At 36.8% G+C, this 19,598-nt stretch overlaps 1 protein-coding gene across 7 annotated transcripts in view; it reads right to left on the bottom strand.

Moving 5' to 3' along the window:
* PCNX4 (pecanex 4) overlaps nt 1-15,593 on the bottom strand; it is a 42,529-nt gene extending 26,936 nt beyond the window's left edge. The window contains exons 1-3 of one of the 7 annotated variants that reach the window (XM_036842155.1): nt 15,437-15,593; nt 8,954-9,035; nt 5,103-5,847 (exon numbers count right to left, since the gene is read on the bottom strand). In XM_036842155.1, the coding sequence (XP_036698050.1) occupies nt 5,103-5,791 (689 nt within the window). In that variant the 5' untranslated portion in view covers nt 5,792-5,847; nt 8,954-9,035; nt 15,437-15,593. Of the gene's footprint in view, nt 1-480; nt 4,325-5,102; nt 5,848-8,953; nt 9,036-15,436 lie in introns of those variants that run through there. The other 6 variants (XM_036842154.1, XM_036842157.1, XM_036842159.1 and 3 more) reach the window with 6 other exon arrangements.
* Between the last annotated feature and the right edge of the window lie 4,005 nt (nt 15,594-19,598).

The raw sequence follows: 19,598 nt of genomic DNA, 5'->3' as shown, positions 1-19,598 counted from the left end.
ATATTGTTTCTATTTTGTATAAACAGTGGTATGGATTTGAGAACACAAACTTGTACAACACAGTCTCATAAATTAGTGAAGGCTTCTATCTTAAGTGGAGAAACTGGTTTTTGGTACAGCACTTACCAGTTAAACGTAACATTATCAAATTGTTTCAAATAATTTAACAAAAACTTTAAAGCACAGAGGAATAAACATTATCAATATGTTACTAAGTTTTTGGAATAAGGTTAGCCAAACACCTTGCCTGGAAACCAACAACGCTGTAGTACTTACAGAGTTCCAAACACAACTTTCAAAAGAGAAAAAACTAAATCTCAAAACTTATAGCATAAGAATTGTACTTGAATATCTGAGCTGCTAGGAATCAAAGTCAAGGAGAAAGGCAACTAATATTTATCCACTTAAGTGTATGTTAATAGCCGAGAAGCAAATGCATAGCAACTATGATTATAATAATGGTATAATGTGCTTCCTTACACAGATATCAGGACGATGCCAGCTAATGCACTCTGCTTCATAATGTATGTCCTTCAAATTTTTATAAGCAGAGAGAATTAACGAACACAAGGTTAACAATGTGATCCTAAATTAGAGGATAATACTTTCTGTAGTGTAGTTTTAAAATAAAATTCATTTCATTCTGAGAAGAAAACACTCCAGTAACAAAAAAGAAAATCAAACCACACACAATAAGCCATAGGAAGGTCAAGGAAAACATGTAGATTTGTACAGTTTTTGTTTTTGTTTTTTTAAAGACAACACTTCTCTTGCTAACATATTCAAGGAAAGGATAATTTGTGTAAAAATAATGTCTACTTAGGATATATGTTACCCAAGTTCTATTTTACCCCCCCAATCTCTTTTTGTTCTTAAAGTAAACTAGCAATAGTACAGAAAAGTGTTTATACACAAGGATAGCACAATATAAGAATACATAATTGAAATAATCAAACATTGTGATTACTTTCCTGTGTGTATGACTCAGGATGATCAAATAGATGATTACTGTGGTTCTTTTAAAACAGAAAAATGTTTAAATCCTAAAATTTCTGATAACGTAACAGTAGTTCTCTAGAGCAAAAAAATCTAAGCCCGCAAGAAAAAACTGTTTTTCTAACAACCATAAAAATATTTCAAATTCTGTACACTCACTAAGATAAGATCCACATGCCCAGAAAAAGATGTTCCTAATATGTAGTGGCTAAGATGATATAAACATGCATCATTCATTCAAACAGTTCCTGAGAGTCTATGAACTAAGCACTGAAGGTTTCACACTTGTCTTTGATAAAAATGCATAGAAAAAGTCATTTAAAATTATTAATATACAACTGTACTAGGTAGACTAAAGAATGCAGGAAGAGAAAAGATCACTACACTGTAGGGCTTGTCTCTTCAACTTTCACATTCTCTGAAAGAATATTAAGATACAACTTGACATATCTGACAACTCTCCAAATTCGAATAGAGTACACATTTCATACAGTATTTATATGCAGTATCACACCTACTACTGCATAAAGAACATCTTGATTATTATTTTGTTAATAAGAAGATAAAATTTTTCTAAAATTGAAATGGGAGGCAATTTTTCTATATAAACTTCATATTTTCTTTAAAAATAGATTCGAGGACTGCCTCTGTCTTTTAGTTATAGTTGAAAAAATCTTTTTATAATTATTAAACTGTAAACATTACAACTGTATATTAAATCCAACTTGAACATAGCAAAAAAAAAAATTTTATGCTCTTTTATCGAGAAATGAAAAATGAGTAATGAGTCAAGGTAACCAAATTATAAATTAACTGTCTGAGATTTTTAAAAAGATTAAAAGAACCTAGGGCATCATTTAAACGCAAAGATGTTTTATAGCAGGTAATTTCCTATATCAGAAACGGCACAGTGAGATAGTAACTCAATAATTTATATTCTGAAAATAAGAATCTTATAAATAAATCTTTCAAAAGGGGTCAAATGTATACATATACATTTAAATTCAATTTTATTGCTAATTTTTCAAAATCAAGTTTTTAATTGTAATATATTTTATAGTTAGTAAATGGTAGTGGTACTAAGAAATCAATTACAATAGAATTTCCATAAATTAATTCTCCTCTTACAATATTTGATTAGGTGAAGAACTACAAGGGTATTATAGTGTTCTTTGGTCCATAAATGTAGCACAATTAGAGGAGGTTAAGAGTTAAGGAATTGCAGACATCTAAGAATCAGTCAGTTTCAGTACACAAACTGGCTATATATTTTTAAATGCCTTGTCTTCTTTTGGGCTACCGTAACAAAGTACCATAGGCTAGGTGGCTCAAACAATAGAAATTTATTTCTCACAATCTGAGATCAGAGTGCCATTACGATTGGGTTCTGATGAGAACTCTCTTCCTGGCTTGCAGAGAGCCAACTTCTCACTGTATCCTCACATAGTGGAGAAAGGGAGAGAGATGGAACTCTCTGGTGTCTCTTCTAAGGGCACCAATTCCATCAGGAACTACGGCCACCCTGATGACCTAATTACCTCCCAAAGACCCTCTCAAAATATCACTACATTGGGGGTTAGGGCTTCAACAGAAGAATTTTGAAGAGACACACACATTCAGTCCGTAACATTCCACCCTGATCTCCCAAATTCATGTTCTTCTTACATGCAAAATACATTCATTCCTTCCCAACAGCCACAAAATTCTCAACTCATTCCAGCATCAACTCTAAAGTCCATCCTCAGGCAAAATCCTCTCCAGCTGTGAACCTGTGAAACCAGAAATGTTATATGCTTCCAAAACACAGTAGTGGGATGGGCAAAGGATGGACATTCCCATTCCAAAAGGGAGAAACAGGAAAGAAGGGGTGATACGTCCCCAAAAAAGTCCAACATCTGGCAAGGCAAATTCCATTAGATTTTAAGGTTGTAGAATAATCCTCTTTGGTTTCATACTCTGCCCTCCAGGCCCCCAGGGCAGCAACGTCACCCAAAAAGTTCTAGGTGAGGGTCCCACCCCAAGAGCTCTGCAGGGTAGTACCAGCCCCAAGGCTTCCAAGAGCTCTGCAGGGTAGTACCAGCCCCAAGGCTTCCAAAAGAGGCTTTCTAGCTTGTTGAAACCTGATAATCTCTGAATCACTTTTGGGATCATTTGGTGCTTAAGAAAAGCGCCATGTTCACCATCAAATAGCTCTAATATCCCTGTCCTGTCAAATTTAATAACTTTAATAGCCTTCATCCATTACATCTTTAGTTCAAACTGGAAGTGTTTCTGCTCTTATAATCCCAGAAACTCTTCACTGAGCGACAGTCCAGTCACACCCCTGGTGTTCCCTTCAGAACATGCTTTCTCATTTTTTGCAATATGGATAGACTGAAAATTCCCCAAACCTTCAAGTTCCAGTTCCATTTTGTTTAGCAATTGCTTCTTCAATTCATCTCTCTCCTTTTATATTTTACTATAAGCAGTCAGGAGAAATCAAGCTGTTCATTCAACACTTTGCTTAGAAATCTCCTCGGCTATATATCTAAATTTATCACTCTCAAGTTCTACCTTTCATAAAATATTAGAAAATGATTCAGCTAAGTTCTTTGCCACTTTATAACTAGGATCGCCCTCTCCTCCAGTTTCCAATAACATGCTCTCATTGCTGTCTTGAGACTTCACCAGAATTACTTTTAACGTCCACATTTCTAGCACACACTTCAAAACTCTTCCAGCCTCTACCCATTACCCAGTGCCAAAGCCGCTTCTACACTTTTAGGTATTTGTTATGGGAGCACCCCATCTTCTTGGTATCAAAATCTTAGCCAGCTCATAATAAAATACCATAGTCGGGTGACTTAAACAACAGAAATTTATTTCTCACAGACCTGGAGTCTGGAAGTCTGAGATTAGAGTGCCACCATGATCAGGGTATGGTGAAAACTCTCTTTCTGGCTTCAAGACAGCTGCCTTCTCATTTCATCTTCATATGTTGAAGGGAGAAATCAGGCTCTTTAGTGTGTCTTCCTATAAGGGTACTAATCCCATCATACCAGGGCCCCACCCTCATTATCCTAATTAGCTCCCAAAGACCCCATCTCCAAATATCACCGCACTGGGGGTAAGGGATTTAATATATGAATGGGGGTGGTAGAAACACTCAGTCCATAAAGTGGTGCCTGTACATTTCTACCTGTGATAGAGAAAGCTGCAATCTATAGGAACAGAGAAAGAAATGTCAGATTTAGAAAAGGCAAGCAAAAGAAGTCATCAAATAATTTTGTTTAAAATTGTTATTTTCAGGGCTTCCCTGGTGGCGCAGTGGTTGAGAATCTGCCTGCCAATGCAGGGGACATGGGTTCGAGCCCTGGTCTGGGAAGATCCCACATGCCACGGAGCAACTAGGCCCGTGAGCCACAACTACTGAGCCTGCACGTCTGGAGCTTGTGCTCCGCAACAAGAGAGGCCGTGACAGTGAGAGGCCCACGCACCGCGATGAAGAGTGGCCCCCGCTTGCCACAACTAGAGAAAGCCCTCGCACAGAAACGAAGACCCAACACACCCAAAAATAAATAAATATAAATAAATAAATAAAAAATTTTAAAAAAAAGGAATTCCTAAAACAAAATTGTTATTTTCTATTTTTCTTCCATAGCAAATTGATTTTAAAAAAATCAAGTCTATATAATTACTATAACAAAATTAAATAAGTTATTCTATTCATCTTAAATCCACTCAATCTGTGCATTAACATTTATGTGTATAAATTTTAAATTCTCTATTTTCCCTTCACAGGAAAGTTCCATCTCATTTCACAGGTTTCACCCAGGCTATCTTACAGATTCATAGCTCCTTATTTAAAGTAAAACACAGGATTGAAATTTTGCTTATTTATCTTATCTTATAAAGGGTTTTCTTTTTACTCTTCAACAAGATTTAATTACTGCTTTAGTATGAATGTTTAACAGAGATTAGTCCTATGAGATTATTCATCAAAACAACCTATCACCCAATGGTTTGGTGACTTTTAATTCATAGATTCTTTTCTTTTAATACTAAGGAGAGTGCTCTTACTATGTATGCTTAAAAATAAAGTTATAAAGTATTTGATAGCTTATTACCTGTGTGCAAGATCTATAGAAACAAAGAAAAAAATATAAAGAGGTCTCATAAGAGGAGTGATTTCATAAGTATCCTGGGTTTGGAAAGTTGCAGTCTCTGTAGCTGTGTTTACAATTAATGAATATTCTCCTATACACAATGTCATCCATCCAAAGATAAATAGTAAAACAGTGCCTCCTGCACTGCCATACAGCAGGGTTATTCTATTCGGGAGCAAATACCATGTTCCAAGACCACACACTAAGCCAGCAAGAACAGAATGAAAAACGATATTGGCTGTATGTTTTTTGCCAGGAATTAGAAATTTGATGGTCTCAGCACCAGCACAACTTGTAAATTCATGCTCATCTTCCTCTGCTAAGATATCTGTGGTCAGCATTCTTTCCACTGTCACCGATCTGCTTCTGGCGTATAAACTTGTGAATTGGATGACAAATGCAGTGAAAAGCATTAGTCCACCTGAAAGTGCTGCTGTATAGTAGTCTTCCAGGATGCCTAACTGGTACAAAAGTGTTCCTATTCCACCCAAAACCCATGGCATCAAAAAAAGGATAATCTGATTAACATATATGTAAGGAGGGGCACAATAGCCTAACTTGAGTCGAGGGCCTCCAAGAACAGTCTGTGGAAAACGCTTCAGAAAGAAGTCCTGTTTGTAATCATTCAGCAGAGGCACATCTGGACTCATCCTTCTCACTCAGGATTATTCTGAAAGTCACATCCTTTTCTGTAACACAGCGGTCTCTAAGAAAAAGAAAAAAAATCACTATTTGAAAATATCATACTTAAAACATGAGGGAGAAAAATCCCATATTTCCATTAGTTAGTTCCTTAGTGCAGGATTTGTAACTTCACTTCTTTAGTTCCTTCCCATTGCCTGACACATACTTGGCACAAAACAAATAGTTGCTAAGTACTTTTTTTTTATTTGGAAAAAAGTCATATTCACTATTAATTTATCTGGAACTTAGATAAAGTTGGAATTTCTTAAGTAGCCCACATTTTCAGATTTTGAGGTCAAAGGAAAGTTCAAAAAGCCAGTACTCTCAACTCAAATCTGCTAGTGGTTTAACCAATCATTTCCCTGAGTGCTTCTGTTATTTGTTTCTTAACTTTTCTATTACAAGGGTGAGCAAAATTTTTCTATAAAGGGTCAAATAGTAAATATTTTTCTGTTACAATGACTCAACCCAGCTGCTGTTGCAGAAAAGCAGCCATAGATAAGTGGATATTAGTGGCTGTCTTCTAATATAACTTTACAGTATTTACACAAACAGGCTATGGGCCAGATTAGCCTGTGGGCCATAGTTTGCCAACCCCTGCTCTAGAAAATAAGGATATTCTCTATAATTCCTTTGAATTGAAATGGAAATAGAAGTGGAAAATAGAAATACTAAGTGTTAGTCACATCACTTAACAATTATAGTAAACTTAGGCTTTTCTGATATTTTAAAAAGTCAAACCCTGCTAAAATAGTAGCATTTCAATAAAAAGCCACTGGCAGCTCAACATGCAGTAGGAAGGACAATGAACTGGAAACCAAAAGACTCCAAGAGTCAGATTACATGCTTATTATTAAGCATATTATTACTATGTTACCACATGCAAACCATTTCATGACTCAATTTTTAGTCTCTCTTTCTCTTGTCAGTTTCCAAAAAAATCTACCAGAACTAGCAAAACATGAAATAATAATAGGACCCATATATGCTTTAGTCTAGATTATTTTCATTTAAGGGCCATAAAAAACTAAGGATCAAATAATATGGATTCTGTTCTCTTCAACTTTCCCTTTTCCTGTTTCTGAAAAACAGTTGCCTGTTAACAAGATCAGCTAGTGAAGCATTACCTCAGGGGTCATATACTAAGTTAGAAATGAAAAATTAAGTTTAAAGCCATCTTTATAAAGACAGACATATAGACCAATAGAATAGAATAAAGAGTCCAGAAATAAACCCACATATACAGTCAAATATTTGACAAGGGTGCCAAGACCATTCAATGAGGAAAGAACAGTCTGCAAAAAATGGTGCTGGGAAAACTGGGTGCCCACATGCAAAAGGATGAAGTTAGCTCCTTACCTAACACCATATACAAAAGGTAACTCAAAATGGATCAAGAGCTTTAAAGTATAAGACCTAAAACAACAACACTCTTAAAAGAAAACATAGGACAAAGCTTCTGACATTGGATTTGGCAATGACTTCTTGGGTATGACACCAAAGGTACAGGTAACAAAAGAAAAAAATAGACAAAATGGACTTCACAAAAATTAAATCACGTGCATCAAAAGACACTATCAACAGAGTGAAAAGACAATTAACAGAATGGGAGAAAAAAATAAGTTATGAATATCCAGGATATATAAAGACCTCCTAAAACTCAACAACAGAAACACAAACAATCTAATTCAAAAACTGGCAAAGAACTTGAATAGACATTTCTCTAAAGAAGATATACAAATGGCAATAAGTACATGAAAAGATGCTCAACATCACTAATCATTAGGGAAATGCAAATCAAAGTATAATGAGATATCACTTCATGTTCATTAGGATAGCTACTATCAAAAAAAAAAAAAAAACAAACCCCAGAAAATAAGTGTTGCCAAGGATGTGGAAAAATTGGAACCCTGTGCACTGTTGGTAGGAAGGTAAAACGGTACAGTTGCTATGGAAAACAGTATGGTAGTTCCTCAAAACATTAAAAATTGAATTACCATATGATCTAAGAATTCCACTTCTTGATATATACTACAAAGAATTGAAAGCAGGGTCTCAAAGAAATAATTTGTATACTCACGTTTACAGCAGCATTATTCACAATAATTAAAAGGTGGAAGCAAACCAAGTGTTCATCAAAGGATGAATAAATAAGCAAAATTTAGTATATACATACAATGGAATATTATTCACCCTTAAAAAGGAAGGAAATCCTGCAATTTGCTATATCATGGGTGAAACTTTAGGACATTATGCGTAGTGAAATAAGCCAGTCACAATAAGACAAATACTATATAAATCTACAAGGTACTTAGAGTAGTCAAAATCACAGACAGAGAGCAGAATAGTGGTTGCCATGGGCTGAGGGGAGAGGAGAATGGATAGTTACTGTTTAAATGGTATAGAGTTTTACAAGATGAAAAGAATCACGGGGAGAGACAGTGATGATGCTTGTACAACAATGTGAATGCACTGAGTATCACTGAACTGTACACTTAGAAATGGTCAAGATGGTAAATTTTACGCTCTGTGTATTTTACCACACACGAAGAATTTAAAGCCATCTTAAAGTAACCTTTCTTCCTGTCAGTTTAAAAGAGTCTTTCTGCAAGTCACTTCTACCCAACAACATCAGTCATGGTGGGAGCTTTTGGGTATCACAAAAGGGTTTTTGGTCATCACTAAGAATTACTACCTTAGAGCACCTCTTGCTATACTTTTGGGAAATTCTTTATACTTTAAACACTTATCACCTTATATCTTCCAGCTACTGGCCTTAGCTCTATATAGAAAGTCATAGCTTTTACTCACATGACAGACAGCCCTGCAAGTACTCACAAAATAACAGAACCGCAGGGCCAAATGGAACCTTAATGGTTGATGGTTTAATCTCAGAAAATGAAAAGATTGCCTCCCTCCCCTCTGAATGAGCATATCTCCTGTACCGATGTCAGTGATGTCAGTGTACTGTACTGATATGCTTGTTCAGTACAAGCCATAGGTAAGTAAGGACATGCTCCTATGGGTGTGGGTAAAGATTCTGATTTCAATTATCTATGGATGATGCTATCAGACAGGAAATCAAGCTTGGATGGCTGGCCTGAGCATTTTGAAGAATCTAGATGTACCTGAAATTTTCCCAGGGAGTTAGGTAAAAGCTGGCCACTCCTTCTCCACTGAGGCAAGTGAGGAACAAGGTGAGATGGCTTGCTGGGAAAGGAAGACAGAAATTGAAGATATCTTATAAACTAGATTATCTAGCTGCACATTACTACCCATATTCATTAACCTTTTAGTACTTCTGAGTCTTTTGTAAATTTAGTTTAAATGTTCTTACCCATTTGATGGAATACTCTGTGATTATATTCCAAACAGTGGAATACTCTCACGATCTACTGTTGATTTGGAAACATGGAAAGATGCCCACAATATATTGCAAAGTACAATAAACACAGTGATGATCCCATTTGTATTAGAAAAAAGAAGTACACACACTTGTCTGTATACATGGTTATTCGGTGTGTATAAGTGTAAAAAATTTCAGAAGTCATACTCATTAGGCTGTGTTTGTGTGTATTTTACATATAACATTTTGACACTTCTTTAAAGTATCAAATATCCTCTAGAACTCTCAACCCATGCCCTGCAAACACATCCTGTGGCCTTCTGGGTGCCTATGCTCATACCGTTTCCTTTGCCCAGGATGTCTTCTTCTTCCTTCCATAATTACTAATCTTAGTCAACTTTCAAGATTCAGTCTAATCCTTTCTGAAAATTTTGCAGAGCACTTAGACCAAACTATGCCTCTCTCTTATCTGTGTGTCAAAAACATTGCTTGTTCATAGTACTCATCTTGTAACATGTATCAACAGAGGGCAGTTCTTGTATTGTTCATCTCTTTACATGTTATCTTTTCAAATGTTTTTCTTTTCTCTACTATTAAGTTATTTGTGGGTAAGGGCCAAATCTTGAGATACTTCTGATTCTCCATAATATTTAGTAAAATACTGTACCTTGTCACAGAAAGGCATGTATTTAGTATATTACTGGCATAGCTTAGGTAAGACGATTAAAGTTGGAGAACATTAAATATTGTTGTTAAAAGGGAAGTTGGATGTTATTTACTGTTTTTGAAAACTTCTTCCAGCATATCCTGCCCCATTCAAAACAGTAAACCCATAAACTCTTTATTCCCAGTTTTTAAATGTTTGGAAAGTATCTTCATTTATTTTTCTTATGGACTAAATAATGGCGTCTAATGATAGTACTATTGGCTCAGAGAAGATTTTGCCTAGAGCAGTATAGTATCCCAGTAATACTGGAGCAGGATGGGCCTGAGGGAGAAACATGGCTGGGTTTCTCCCATGGAGAAGGAAATGGCTAGAGGATTTTAACATGTCAGAAGTCCAATTTTAATTTGCTCCTTGTCTTATGCTACACTTTAATCTCCTTCATTACCAGGAAGGAGCAGCTAGTTCTTATTGGGAGAGAAAAACAGGAAGAACGGCAGACACAAGAGGCAAAATAAGGCAGGAGCGATAATAAAGTGAGGGCAGACGAAAAAGTATGAAGGGTATAAGTTCCCTCAAGAAGCCTTAGGAGAATGGGGGAGGACACTGGGATGGCGATTTATTTTAATGGAATATAAAAAGAAAGGCTGAAGGATACAGGATTGTTTGCCCTACAGAATGTTTTTTGAAAAGGTGTCTGTGGTCAAAGAAGTTTGAGAAACTATATACCAGACTGTAATCTTGAAGAGTCACAATGGATATCAGCAGACTAAAGACTCTGAGACATCTTCAAGTTAAAAAAAATACCACTGCAAATCTGCTTAAAATATGTCATTTGAGTTTTCCAAACTTATTTGTCCTTGGAACCCATTTTTCCCTTGATATCTAATAACAGATCATGTGTGCAGTGTTTCATGGAAACTGCTTTCAGAAATATTGGCCTGGGCTTCAATCACAACCTTAAAGATTTAGCTAGGTGAAGTAGAGTTAAAAAGATATACCAGTTAAGGAGGAATGTCATGAACAAAGGTACACAAGAAAAAAAATTATGGAAATTTGATAGGTAGCAAGTACATCAGGTTGTTTTTTCTAGTATTTTAAGGATAAAAGAGGATTACATGACAGATACTGTAAATTCATTTAGGCAAAAATTATGATAAATTGGTACTGTTTGACTTAAACTTTAATTACAGATCCTGGAATACTTCAAAAATATTTTCTTTGTATGAAATGACAGTTACATGTCTATAGAGAGATCTTCTAAGTTCTAATCTGGATTAGTAGCATGAAAAAATAAAATCAGAATAATTAAAACTAACTCCCTGAATGAGAATTTGGCATATGCTCTGAAAGACTGTTAAAGACAGATTGATGCATTTATATGGCTGCTACCTCCAACATGTTAAAATGAAAAATGGCTCAAGGCTTAGGGAAAAAAATTTTAAAGCTGTGAAAAGAGAAGTTAAGGGATAAAGGTGGCATCACAACAATCATTTAGGCCATATGCTTTCTTCATATGCTACTCTGAAAGCAGGCCAACAAAATAGCCACAGAAATGTTACTTTTTTTGGAATTTGAGCCACATTTCTTACCCATTATCCAAAAGGGTAGGAAACAGAGATCAATTTAGCAATGACCTAGAAAGGAGTACTTAGTTACCAAAACTTTAACTCAGTAATCATGCAAAATATCAGCCTGAAAATCCCTTAAAACAAAGAAAGAGATAACAAAAAGTGGCAGTTTTGGGGGATTACACTGAATTTATAGTTCTCTAAATTTGGCAAAAAGAATTCCTAGAAATAGAAGTTTTAGCAATTGCCTGATTTTGGTTAGCAAAGGTTACTTTTTTTTTTTTTTTAATCTAGCACATTGTTTTTATTGTTGGTTGATTTCATTCATTGAATCCACACATTTATTTTCTGTTCTATTACGTTAGATTTTTTTTTTTTTATGGCAAGGACACTTAACATATGATCTACCCTCTTAAATTTTCAAATGTACAATACAGTATTGTTAACTAGCAACACAATGTTGTACAGTAGATCTCTAGAACTTATTTATCTTGTATAACTAAAACTTGTTAAACAGCAACTCTCCATTTATTCCTCCCCCAAGCGCCTGGCACATCATTCTACTCCCGGTTTCTAGGACTTGGATGATTTTAGATACCTCATGTAAGTGGAATCATGCAGTATTTGTCCTTCTATGATTGTCTTATTTCATTTACCATGTGTTCAAGGCTCATCCATGTTGTCACATATGGCAGGATTTCTTTCCTTTTTAGGCTTACTAATATTCCATTTTATGTATATACTACATTTTCTTTATCCATTCATCAGCTGATGGACACTTGGTTTGCTTCCACTTTTTGGCTATTATGAATAATGCTTCAGTAAACATGAAAGTGCAAATATGTTGAAAGATCCTGCTTTCAATTCTTTTGGATAAATACCCAGAAGCAGAATTGCTGGATCACATGGCAGTTCTATTTTTAATTTTTGGAGGATTCCCCATACTGTTTTCAGTAGCACTGTGCTACTTCTGTGTGATGTGCCATTTTGTATTCCCACCAACAGTGGGAAGCTTCCAATTTCTCCACATCCTCCCCAACACTTGTTATCTTTTGTTTTTTATAACAGCTATCCTAACAGGTGTGAGAGGATATTGAATCCACACATATTTACTGAGCACTTCTGCACTGTACTTCAACTATAGTTTTGTTGTACTTTCAGGAAACTTATTATGTTTTAACATACTTGTCAAATTTTACTAAATCTGGCAAGATATGAAACAACTTAATTCTCAGTTACTCTGGATAGAAATCATCTGTCATCACCAGAACACATATGTGTACTTTTTAGATAGCCAAGTACTAACTGTTGAGGGTACTAATAGGAATCTACAGATGCAAAGATAGTTATCCCTGTAATTATGAAAATACTCTATGGGATCTGTACCAAATGCTATGCCATGGATGAACAGCTAGATTCTTGAAGAGTCTTTTGAAAGACATTTGGTGCTTAAAGATGAAAAATACATTTCGTGTTTTAGTTTATCGATTATATAGTAAGCACACTCCTCCCTTACCAGTAAAAGGAAAATCTACCCAAGCGCCTAAAAAGAACAAGGATGTTAACATCTCTTTGGCTATACAAAATGGTAATTTTTCAAATTCTAGATTTTGAAGGGTCTTTCAATTTAAGAGTTTTCTGTAAATTCACAGGAATTGGAATGTAGGGAAAACTCTGACTGGATGGGAGGGGTGATTAGATAACTCAAAGGATCTATTTACTGCAGATTATGTACTGGCAATGCTTCCCAGGTGGAACGATGAGTTGTTGGTTCTATGATTCACACTTCCCAAATGTACACCACTAGAACATGAACTGATAGCATTCCATTACTTACAGAAAACTAAGATGGTAGGCAATGGCCAAAGGTCACATCAGAGCATCATAAATGTGCAGCACTGCCAGTAATACTTCTGCTCCTATCCCAATCTACCCTTCCCACACCTCACACATCTTAGCCATTATAAATTCAAATGGATTAATAAGCTCTTCCTTCAAAATCAAGTATCAGGCGAATGAAGTCTACCACTCACATGAATTACCAGAAATAAATCAATATATTTTACAGAAAGTAAAATTGAGAACCAGTGATATTAAGTGACTGAACCAACACATAATGTCAGTTGGAGGAAGACAGAGTTTTTCAATCACACCAAGCTATTGACATATGAAAGGGAAGTTTATTTTGTGAATTAAGAAATAGAAGGACAAATTTGGAAAAAGGGTCTTCAGAGGAAGGTGGGCCTAAGAGAAATCTACAAATGTCAAAATAGGAAGCTTTTGTTAGCTAAGTCAGCATGGCCATGGCAGGTAGGACTGCTTGATAAGACATAAACAAACACAAGGGGGGAAACTGTCTAAAAGAAAAGGTTCTCACCATGAAGAAAGAGAAAACAACTCACAGAATGGGAGAAAATCATTGCAAAAAATATATATGTTAAGGGACTTATACCTAGAATATAGAAAAATCTCTTACAACTTAATAATGAAAAAACAAATAATTTAAAAATGGGCAAAGGATCTGAATTTCTCCAAAGGTAATATACCAATGGCTAGTATAAGCACACAAAATGATGCTCAACAACATTACTCATTGGGGAAATGCAAACCAAAACCACAATGACATATCCGTTCAAATCCACTTGACTGGCCATCAGAAAGACGGACAATAACAAGTACTGCCGAGGTTATGGAGAAATCAAAACCCTCAAGTGATAATGTAAAATAGTGCAGTTGCTTTGGAAACAGTCTGGCAGTTCCTCAAAAGGCTAAACATAGAGTTACCATATGACCTAACAATTTCATTCCTAGGTATTTACCCAAGAGAAATGAAAACATAAGTCTACACAAAAATTTGTACATGAACATTCATAGCAGAAATATTATTAATAGCCAAACAATGGAAGCAACATAAACGGCCATCAACAGATGAAATAAAATGTAATATATCCATACAATAGAATAGTAATAGACTATAAATGACAACGAAGTACTGATGCATGATACAACATGAATGAACCCTGAAAACAGAATGCTAAGTGAAAGAAGCCAATCACAAAAGGCCACATATTGTATAATTCCATTTATATGAAATGTCCAGGACCAGCAAATCTATAAAGACTGAAAACAGATTAGGGTATGCCTGGGCTGGTGGATACAGTGAGGACTGGGGGCAGGGAGAGTGACTGCTAAAGGGTACAGTGCTTCTTTTGAGAGTGATGAAAATGTTTTAAAATTGAATTGTATGGAATGTGAATTTTTATCTCAATAAAGTTCTTACAAAAGAAAACGAAACAGAAAAGATCCCCAACGTGGTATTTTCTGTGGCAGTTAATAACTAGCAGGCAGGAAATTTTAAAGTAATGGTCAGGTGCCCAAACAGTTAAATTACTAAAATGGCAACATCTGAACTGGCTTTGGATGCTATGATAACGGTTTGGAAATTTGGCATAGGTGGTAGTAGACACCCAATAATATAAAGGATGGTCTTTGCCCTAAATGCAGGAATGAGCTAACAAAGGAAAAATCCACCTAATACTATACAGCTGAATAAGAGAGAAAATCAATTCAGAGGCCTGGTAAGTCACTTCTGATGGAGTAGACTTCATTGAAGTAAATGTTGGTCCTTGATAAACAGCGGGCTGCGGAGAGAGGATGCAGATCAGTGGGGAAAGAGTTGTTCCTGTTCAGGGGTCCATGATTTGACCACTATGGGGCAAAAGGGGAGACAGAGAGAGAATGAACACAGTAGTAAGGGGCATAGTGTATAAACTTTATTGGGATAACAAAGCCATCCCTAAACTAAGACTGAAAGGGCCATTTTCCATTTCGCAAGTGTCTCTTAGAAATAAAATGCTGAAACTCAACGGGCTAACGCAGCCTTACGAAAGAAAATTAAAATCACACCAGATTGATGCCTCTAGCGACTGAGTTCATCTCACGTCTTAAAAAGTGCAATAATCACTCTGCACAGGCTTGGAAATTAAGGCTACCAAGAAGTTCCCAGGTGGGTGTCGGGGATCTAACGTACCTCGAGTCACCTGAAGGAAGAGGCGATGCGAAGGCATCCCGGGGTCTGCGTTTTTGCAGGTAAACCCATATAGGGCGCTCCCGCCGGGAGGCTGCCTGCGGTCCGAACGCGGAGGCAGAAGAGCTGTGGCGGCCGGGGCAACCAGCTTACCGCGGTGCCGTCGCGACCCGCTCCCCGTTTCCATGGCTAACGTCAACTCCAGCGGGCGCCACCCGGCGCGGAACGGAGCTCGCGTGCTCTGGGGAGAGCCGGGCGCTCGGCTCGCCCCGCCCCTCAGCCTGAGGTCGCGTCTGGGCGTCCAGCCTCCGGCCCGCCAGGCGAGGCCGAGCGCAGGGAGAGGCGCGCTTCGTTCGCTCCCAGGCCTGGGCCAACGCTCGCCTGGCCGGAAACCTTGGGAGTCGCTTGGGTTCCGGTCTCGCCTTGGGCTCAGACGCGGCACCGGAGTTCACAGCGTCAGCGCTGAACTTTCACCCGCGTCGCGCCCTTACGCAAGAGCGTCGTTGCCCTGGTGACGTGACGTTCCCCTGAGGTCGTGCTCTCTGGTGGATAGAGACGCGGCCGCCATTTTTAGAGCGTGAGGTGCCCAGTGATCTGACTGACGAGTCCGGGGCGTAGTGCGACTCCAACCGCTCAGGGTCCTGCGACGTACATTAACCACAGCCGCACTTTGGCCGTCACCACCCAACACACCGACGGTAATAAATGCTTTTAAGTGATACTTCATACATATACGTGTTCGCTGTCGCCCCTTTATTGCATTTTTTCCCCCCATGATTGGATTTGTGACTGTACTTTAAATACTAGGAACCAAAATACCCATAAGTGAAACATGCCACTAAGGTATCTGTTTATTAATAAAACAAGGCAAAGTTACCGTGTTCCATCAAAAACAAAACAAAACAAAAAAACTGGCAGAGTGTTATTAGTGGTATTAATTTCAGGGCCGGGAATCTTTACAGGGTGCCCGCGAAGTCCCCAGTTTTGCTAGTTTAAAAATTAAACACATGCCCATCACCCACTGCCTCCATTTTCCACCAAGTTTCATTGCTTCCCTAAGTTCTGGACATCTTCCAAGTTGCCAGTTGGGAGCCCAGGAGGCGGCCCCTGAGATCTTTAAATTGGCCTCTAACGATTTAGAGGTGTGTGTACCTGAACGTTGAAGCCAATTTGTCGGTATCAAGGTACCCGAGTTTTCCCACGTGATTGATAACCTAGCAGTTCTGCATACACGAGACTTCTGATTGGCTTGAGGGCCGTCTTGTTTGGATCTCCCTATCTAAAAACTATGAATGCGCCCTTTTTTGTTTCTTTTGTGGCTTTACTGAAAATGACGGCTTAGGTTTTAAGCACTTAGGTTTTCAGGCCATAATGGGGAAAACCTTTTGGTATTAATTAAAAGAAAGCCAAGGCTTATAAAAAAAGAAGATATAAATCTATCCAGAGGAAAAATGTAGTTTGTTGAAAGCATATGGAAGAAAACCCTGGGCACCATCCATGACAATGAGGTACGTATATACTTGCTTTCGAGGATACAATTTGCAGATAGGACCTTTCCTAGTTTGGTGTGAAGAGGAAGTGTGCATTTGGTCCATCCCTAATGTTTTCCAGTCTTTTGGGGAACCTCAGTCATCATGGTTCGCGGTACCACATTAAGCATCTTTGACGCATCAGCTACCGCTAGGAAGTCAGTATAGAGTGATTAAGAGTAGAAGCTCTGGGGTCTGGAAGCCTGAGTTAGAACTACTGGGGCCTGGGCAGGCCACCCCAAAATATTTCTCAGTGGCATATTGATTATTTTGAATTAAAGTTACTTAAGGAATGGCGGATGCAAGAGGGTCCATTGAACCTCCTCTCAGTCTCCCTGAAACCAGGGAGCTCCCATGTGAAAGTTACCCTCCCTGTACCCGCCCTGTATTCTACATTTTTAAAAAAGTTGAAATCACAAGATTGGAAGAGAATGCCAAGATTTGGATATTAGTGGCTGCAAAGAAAAGCATCAGGAGAGAAGACGAAAGGGACTATAAAATGATTGATTTCTTACATGGCTTGTTGAAATTCATCTCATTGCTTTTATATCACAGATCGTGATATGCATGTAAATGTATACAAAGACCAAGTGAATGGGCATGTGATGGGTAGAAATTTTAGTCTGTTCCAGCATATTCACAGGCACGTGAGTTGGGTGACATTGGGTTATGAGGATATAAAGACAGGGAGTGACCACTTGTTAATTGCAAAGTTTCATACTGAAACTTCCTTTATTATAGAAAAAATCTCATACCACACAAACATTCATAAGTAGAACAAATAATGTATAATATAATCGTAGGTTTGCCATTAATTGGTTTTAAGCTTTGTTATAAAGGACAATATATTTTAAATTACAGTTCTGAAAATCTTCCAGTAATTCCTGTAGGGTGAAAGGATAGAGTTTCTCAGGTATTGATTTTGATGAAGAATTTTGAATTTTATTGTGTAGCTTTTAAATTTAATTATTTCACATCAGTAACTTCATAGATTAGATTTTTAATTCTAGAGGTGTTTCAATTAATATTATTTTAGAAAGTTATCACCACTGGAACTTACTTTACATAGTCATTTAAAAAGGGAACACAGAATTATTAGTAGCCTGAAAATCACTAAATTGCAGTATTTAAAAGGCTGAAGTTTCATTTTTTAAAGTTATGTTACATTTTGTAAAAGTCTATGAATATAACTTCACTGAAAGATCAAATTTTAAGCGTAACCAAACTCTGTAAATATCCCCAGGCATATTTATTATTTCACTCTTTACAAAAATTAAGTTACATGCAGATCTGAATTAATAACAATGATTCCCCTTTATTTTGGCGTATATAAATAAGAGTTGACTCTGCAGATTTCATAGTCTTTATCCCCAGTGTCCTGTATTAAGTTTGGAACATCAATTAACCTCTTCTGTTGACAGCCTTACCAAGAATAAGATGTCTTATTATTAATAACATTAATTTCTAAATCTAGAACTGAAGTTAGTAACCTCAGATAGGTGTCCTTTTCCTGGCATTTGCCTGCTCACTTCTTTGTTTATAAGTGTACCGTTTGTTTAGAATTGTGTGAACATTATTTTCACTTTCCTATAGAATGAATGTATAAGGAAATGCAGTAAACAGTTTGCCTGATAAAATTTCTGTTTGAAGTTGTAATTAAATAAGAATGTGGCGGTGGGGGAGAGTTAGGTGTAATTTGCCTAAAGGTAGAAGAAAGCTTATATACCCTCTCATAATGTCTCCAGACTCATGATACTATTGCTGTTGAATGGAAAAGTCCACACTGGTTAGAATTACTTCCTAGAGCCTGCATTGTGATGCCCTCTTCAGGTTAATATATTTAAAAACATGAAAATTGGAGATTACTCACAGGTAAATAATTTAGGGGAAATGAAACCACATTTGGCAAATAAAATTATACAAAAAATATAAATAACAACAACAGTATCAACAATAACCAGCTTTGGTGGGATGGCAGTTTAGAGGTATGTTTTGAAACTTAGCTTGGCTCTATCTAGCAAAATTTTAAATGCAGTTCTCTTTGACAGAGAAATTTTATCTCTAGAAACATACCTTACAGATATCTTCCTTTACAGATATCTCACCTAAGTAGGTAGCAATATTTGTACAAAGATGTACTTAAAACATTTGCAATAGCAAAATGCAAAACATTCTTAAATAGGGAACAATTTTAAATAAATTAATTTAAAAAGGATGTACACTTACATGTACTGCTATGCAAGCATGTCCAACTTACGTTAAGTATGAAATTTTAAAATTACACTACAGTTTGTATAGTATGAGCTTATGTAAAAACTAAATGTATGCATGAGCATGGTTTGTATAAACTTATCTTTAATGGACACATAGGAAACTGATAGAATTCAACCTCTGAACAGGTTAACGGGTTTTATAGGAAGGGGACTTTTACTTTTTACCTTTACTCTTATGCTGGTAATATATTTTTAGCAATCAATATGTATTGCTTTTATAATCTTTAAATCGTAAAATAGCCAACAAACAAAAATAAATTGACAATCAAAAACACCCCCACTACCCTTCCCCAAACTCCACCAAGCTGCTGTATAACCAGAAAACTGGCACAGTGGAATTTTGTTTTTATAATAATACTTTTA

The sequence above is a fragment of the Balaenoptera musculus genome, chromosome 2 (assembly GCF_009873245.2).
Source record: "Balaenoptera musculus isolate JJ_BM4_2016_0621 chromosome 2, mBalMus1.pri.v3, whole genome shotgun sequence".
Taxonomy (NCBI): Eukaryota; Metazoa; Chordata; class Mammalia; order Artiodactyla; family Balaenopteridae; genus Balaenoptera; species Balaenoptera musculus.
This window is presented reverse-complemented; position numbering and strand designations above follow the sequence as displayed.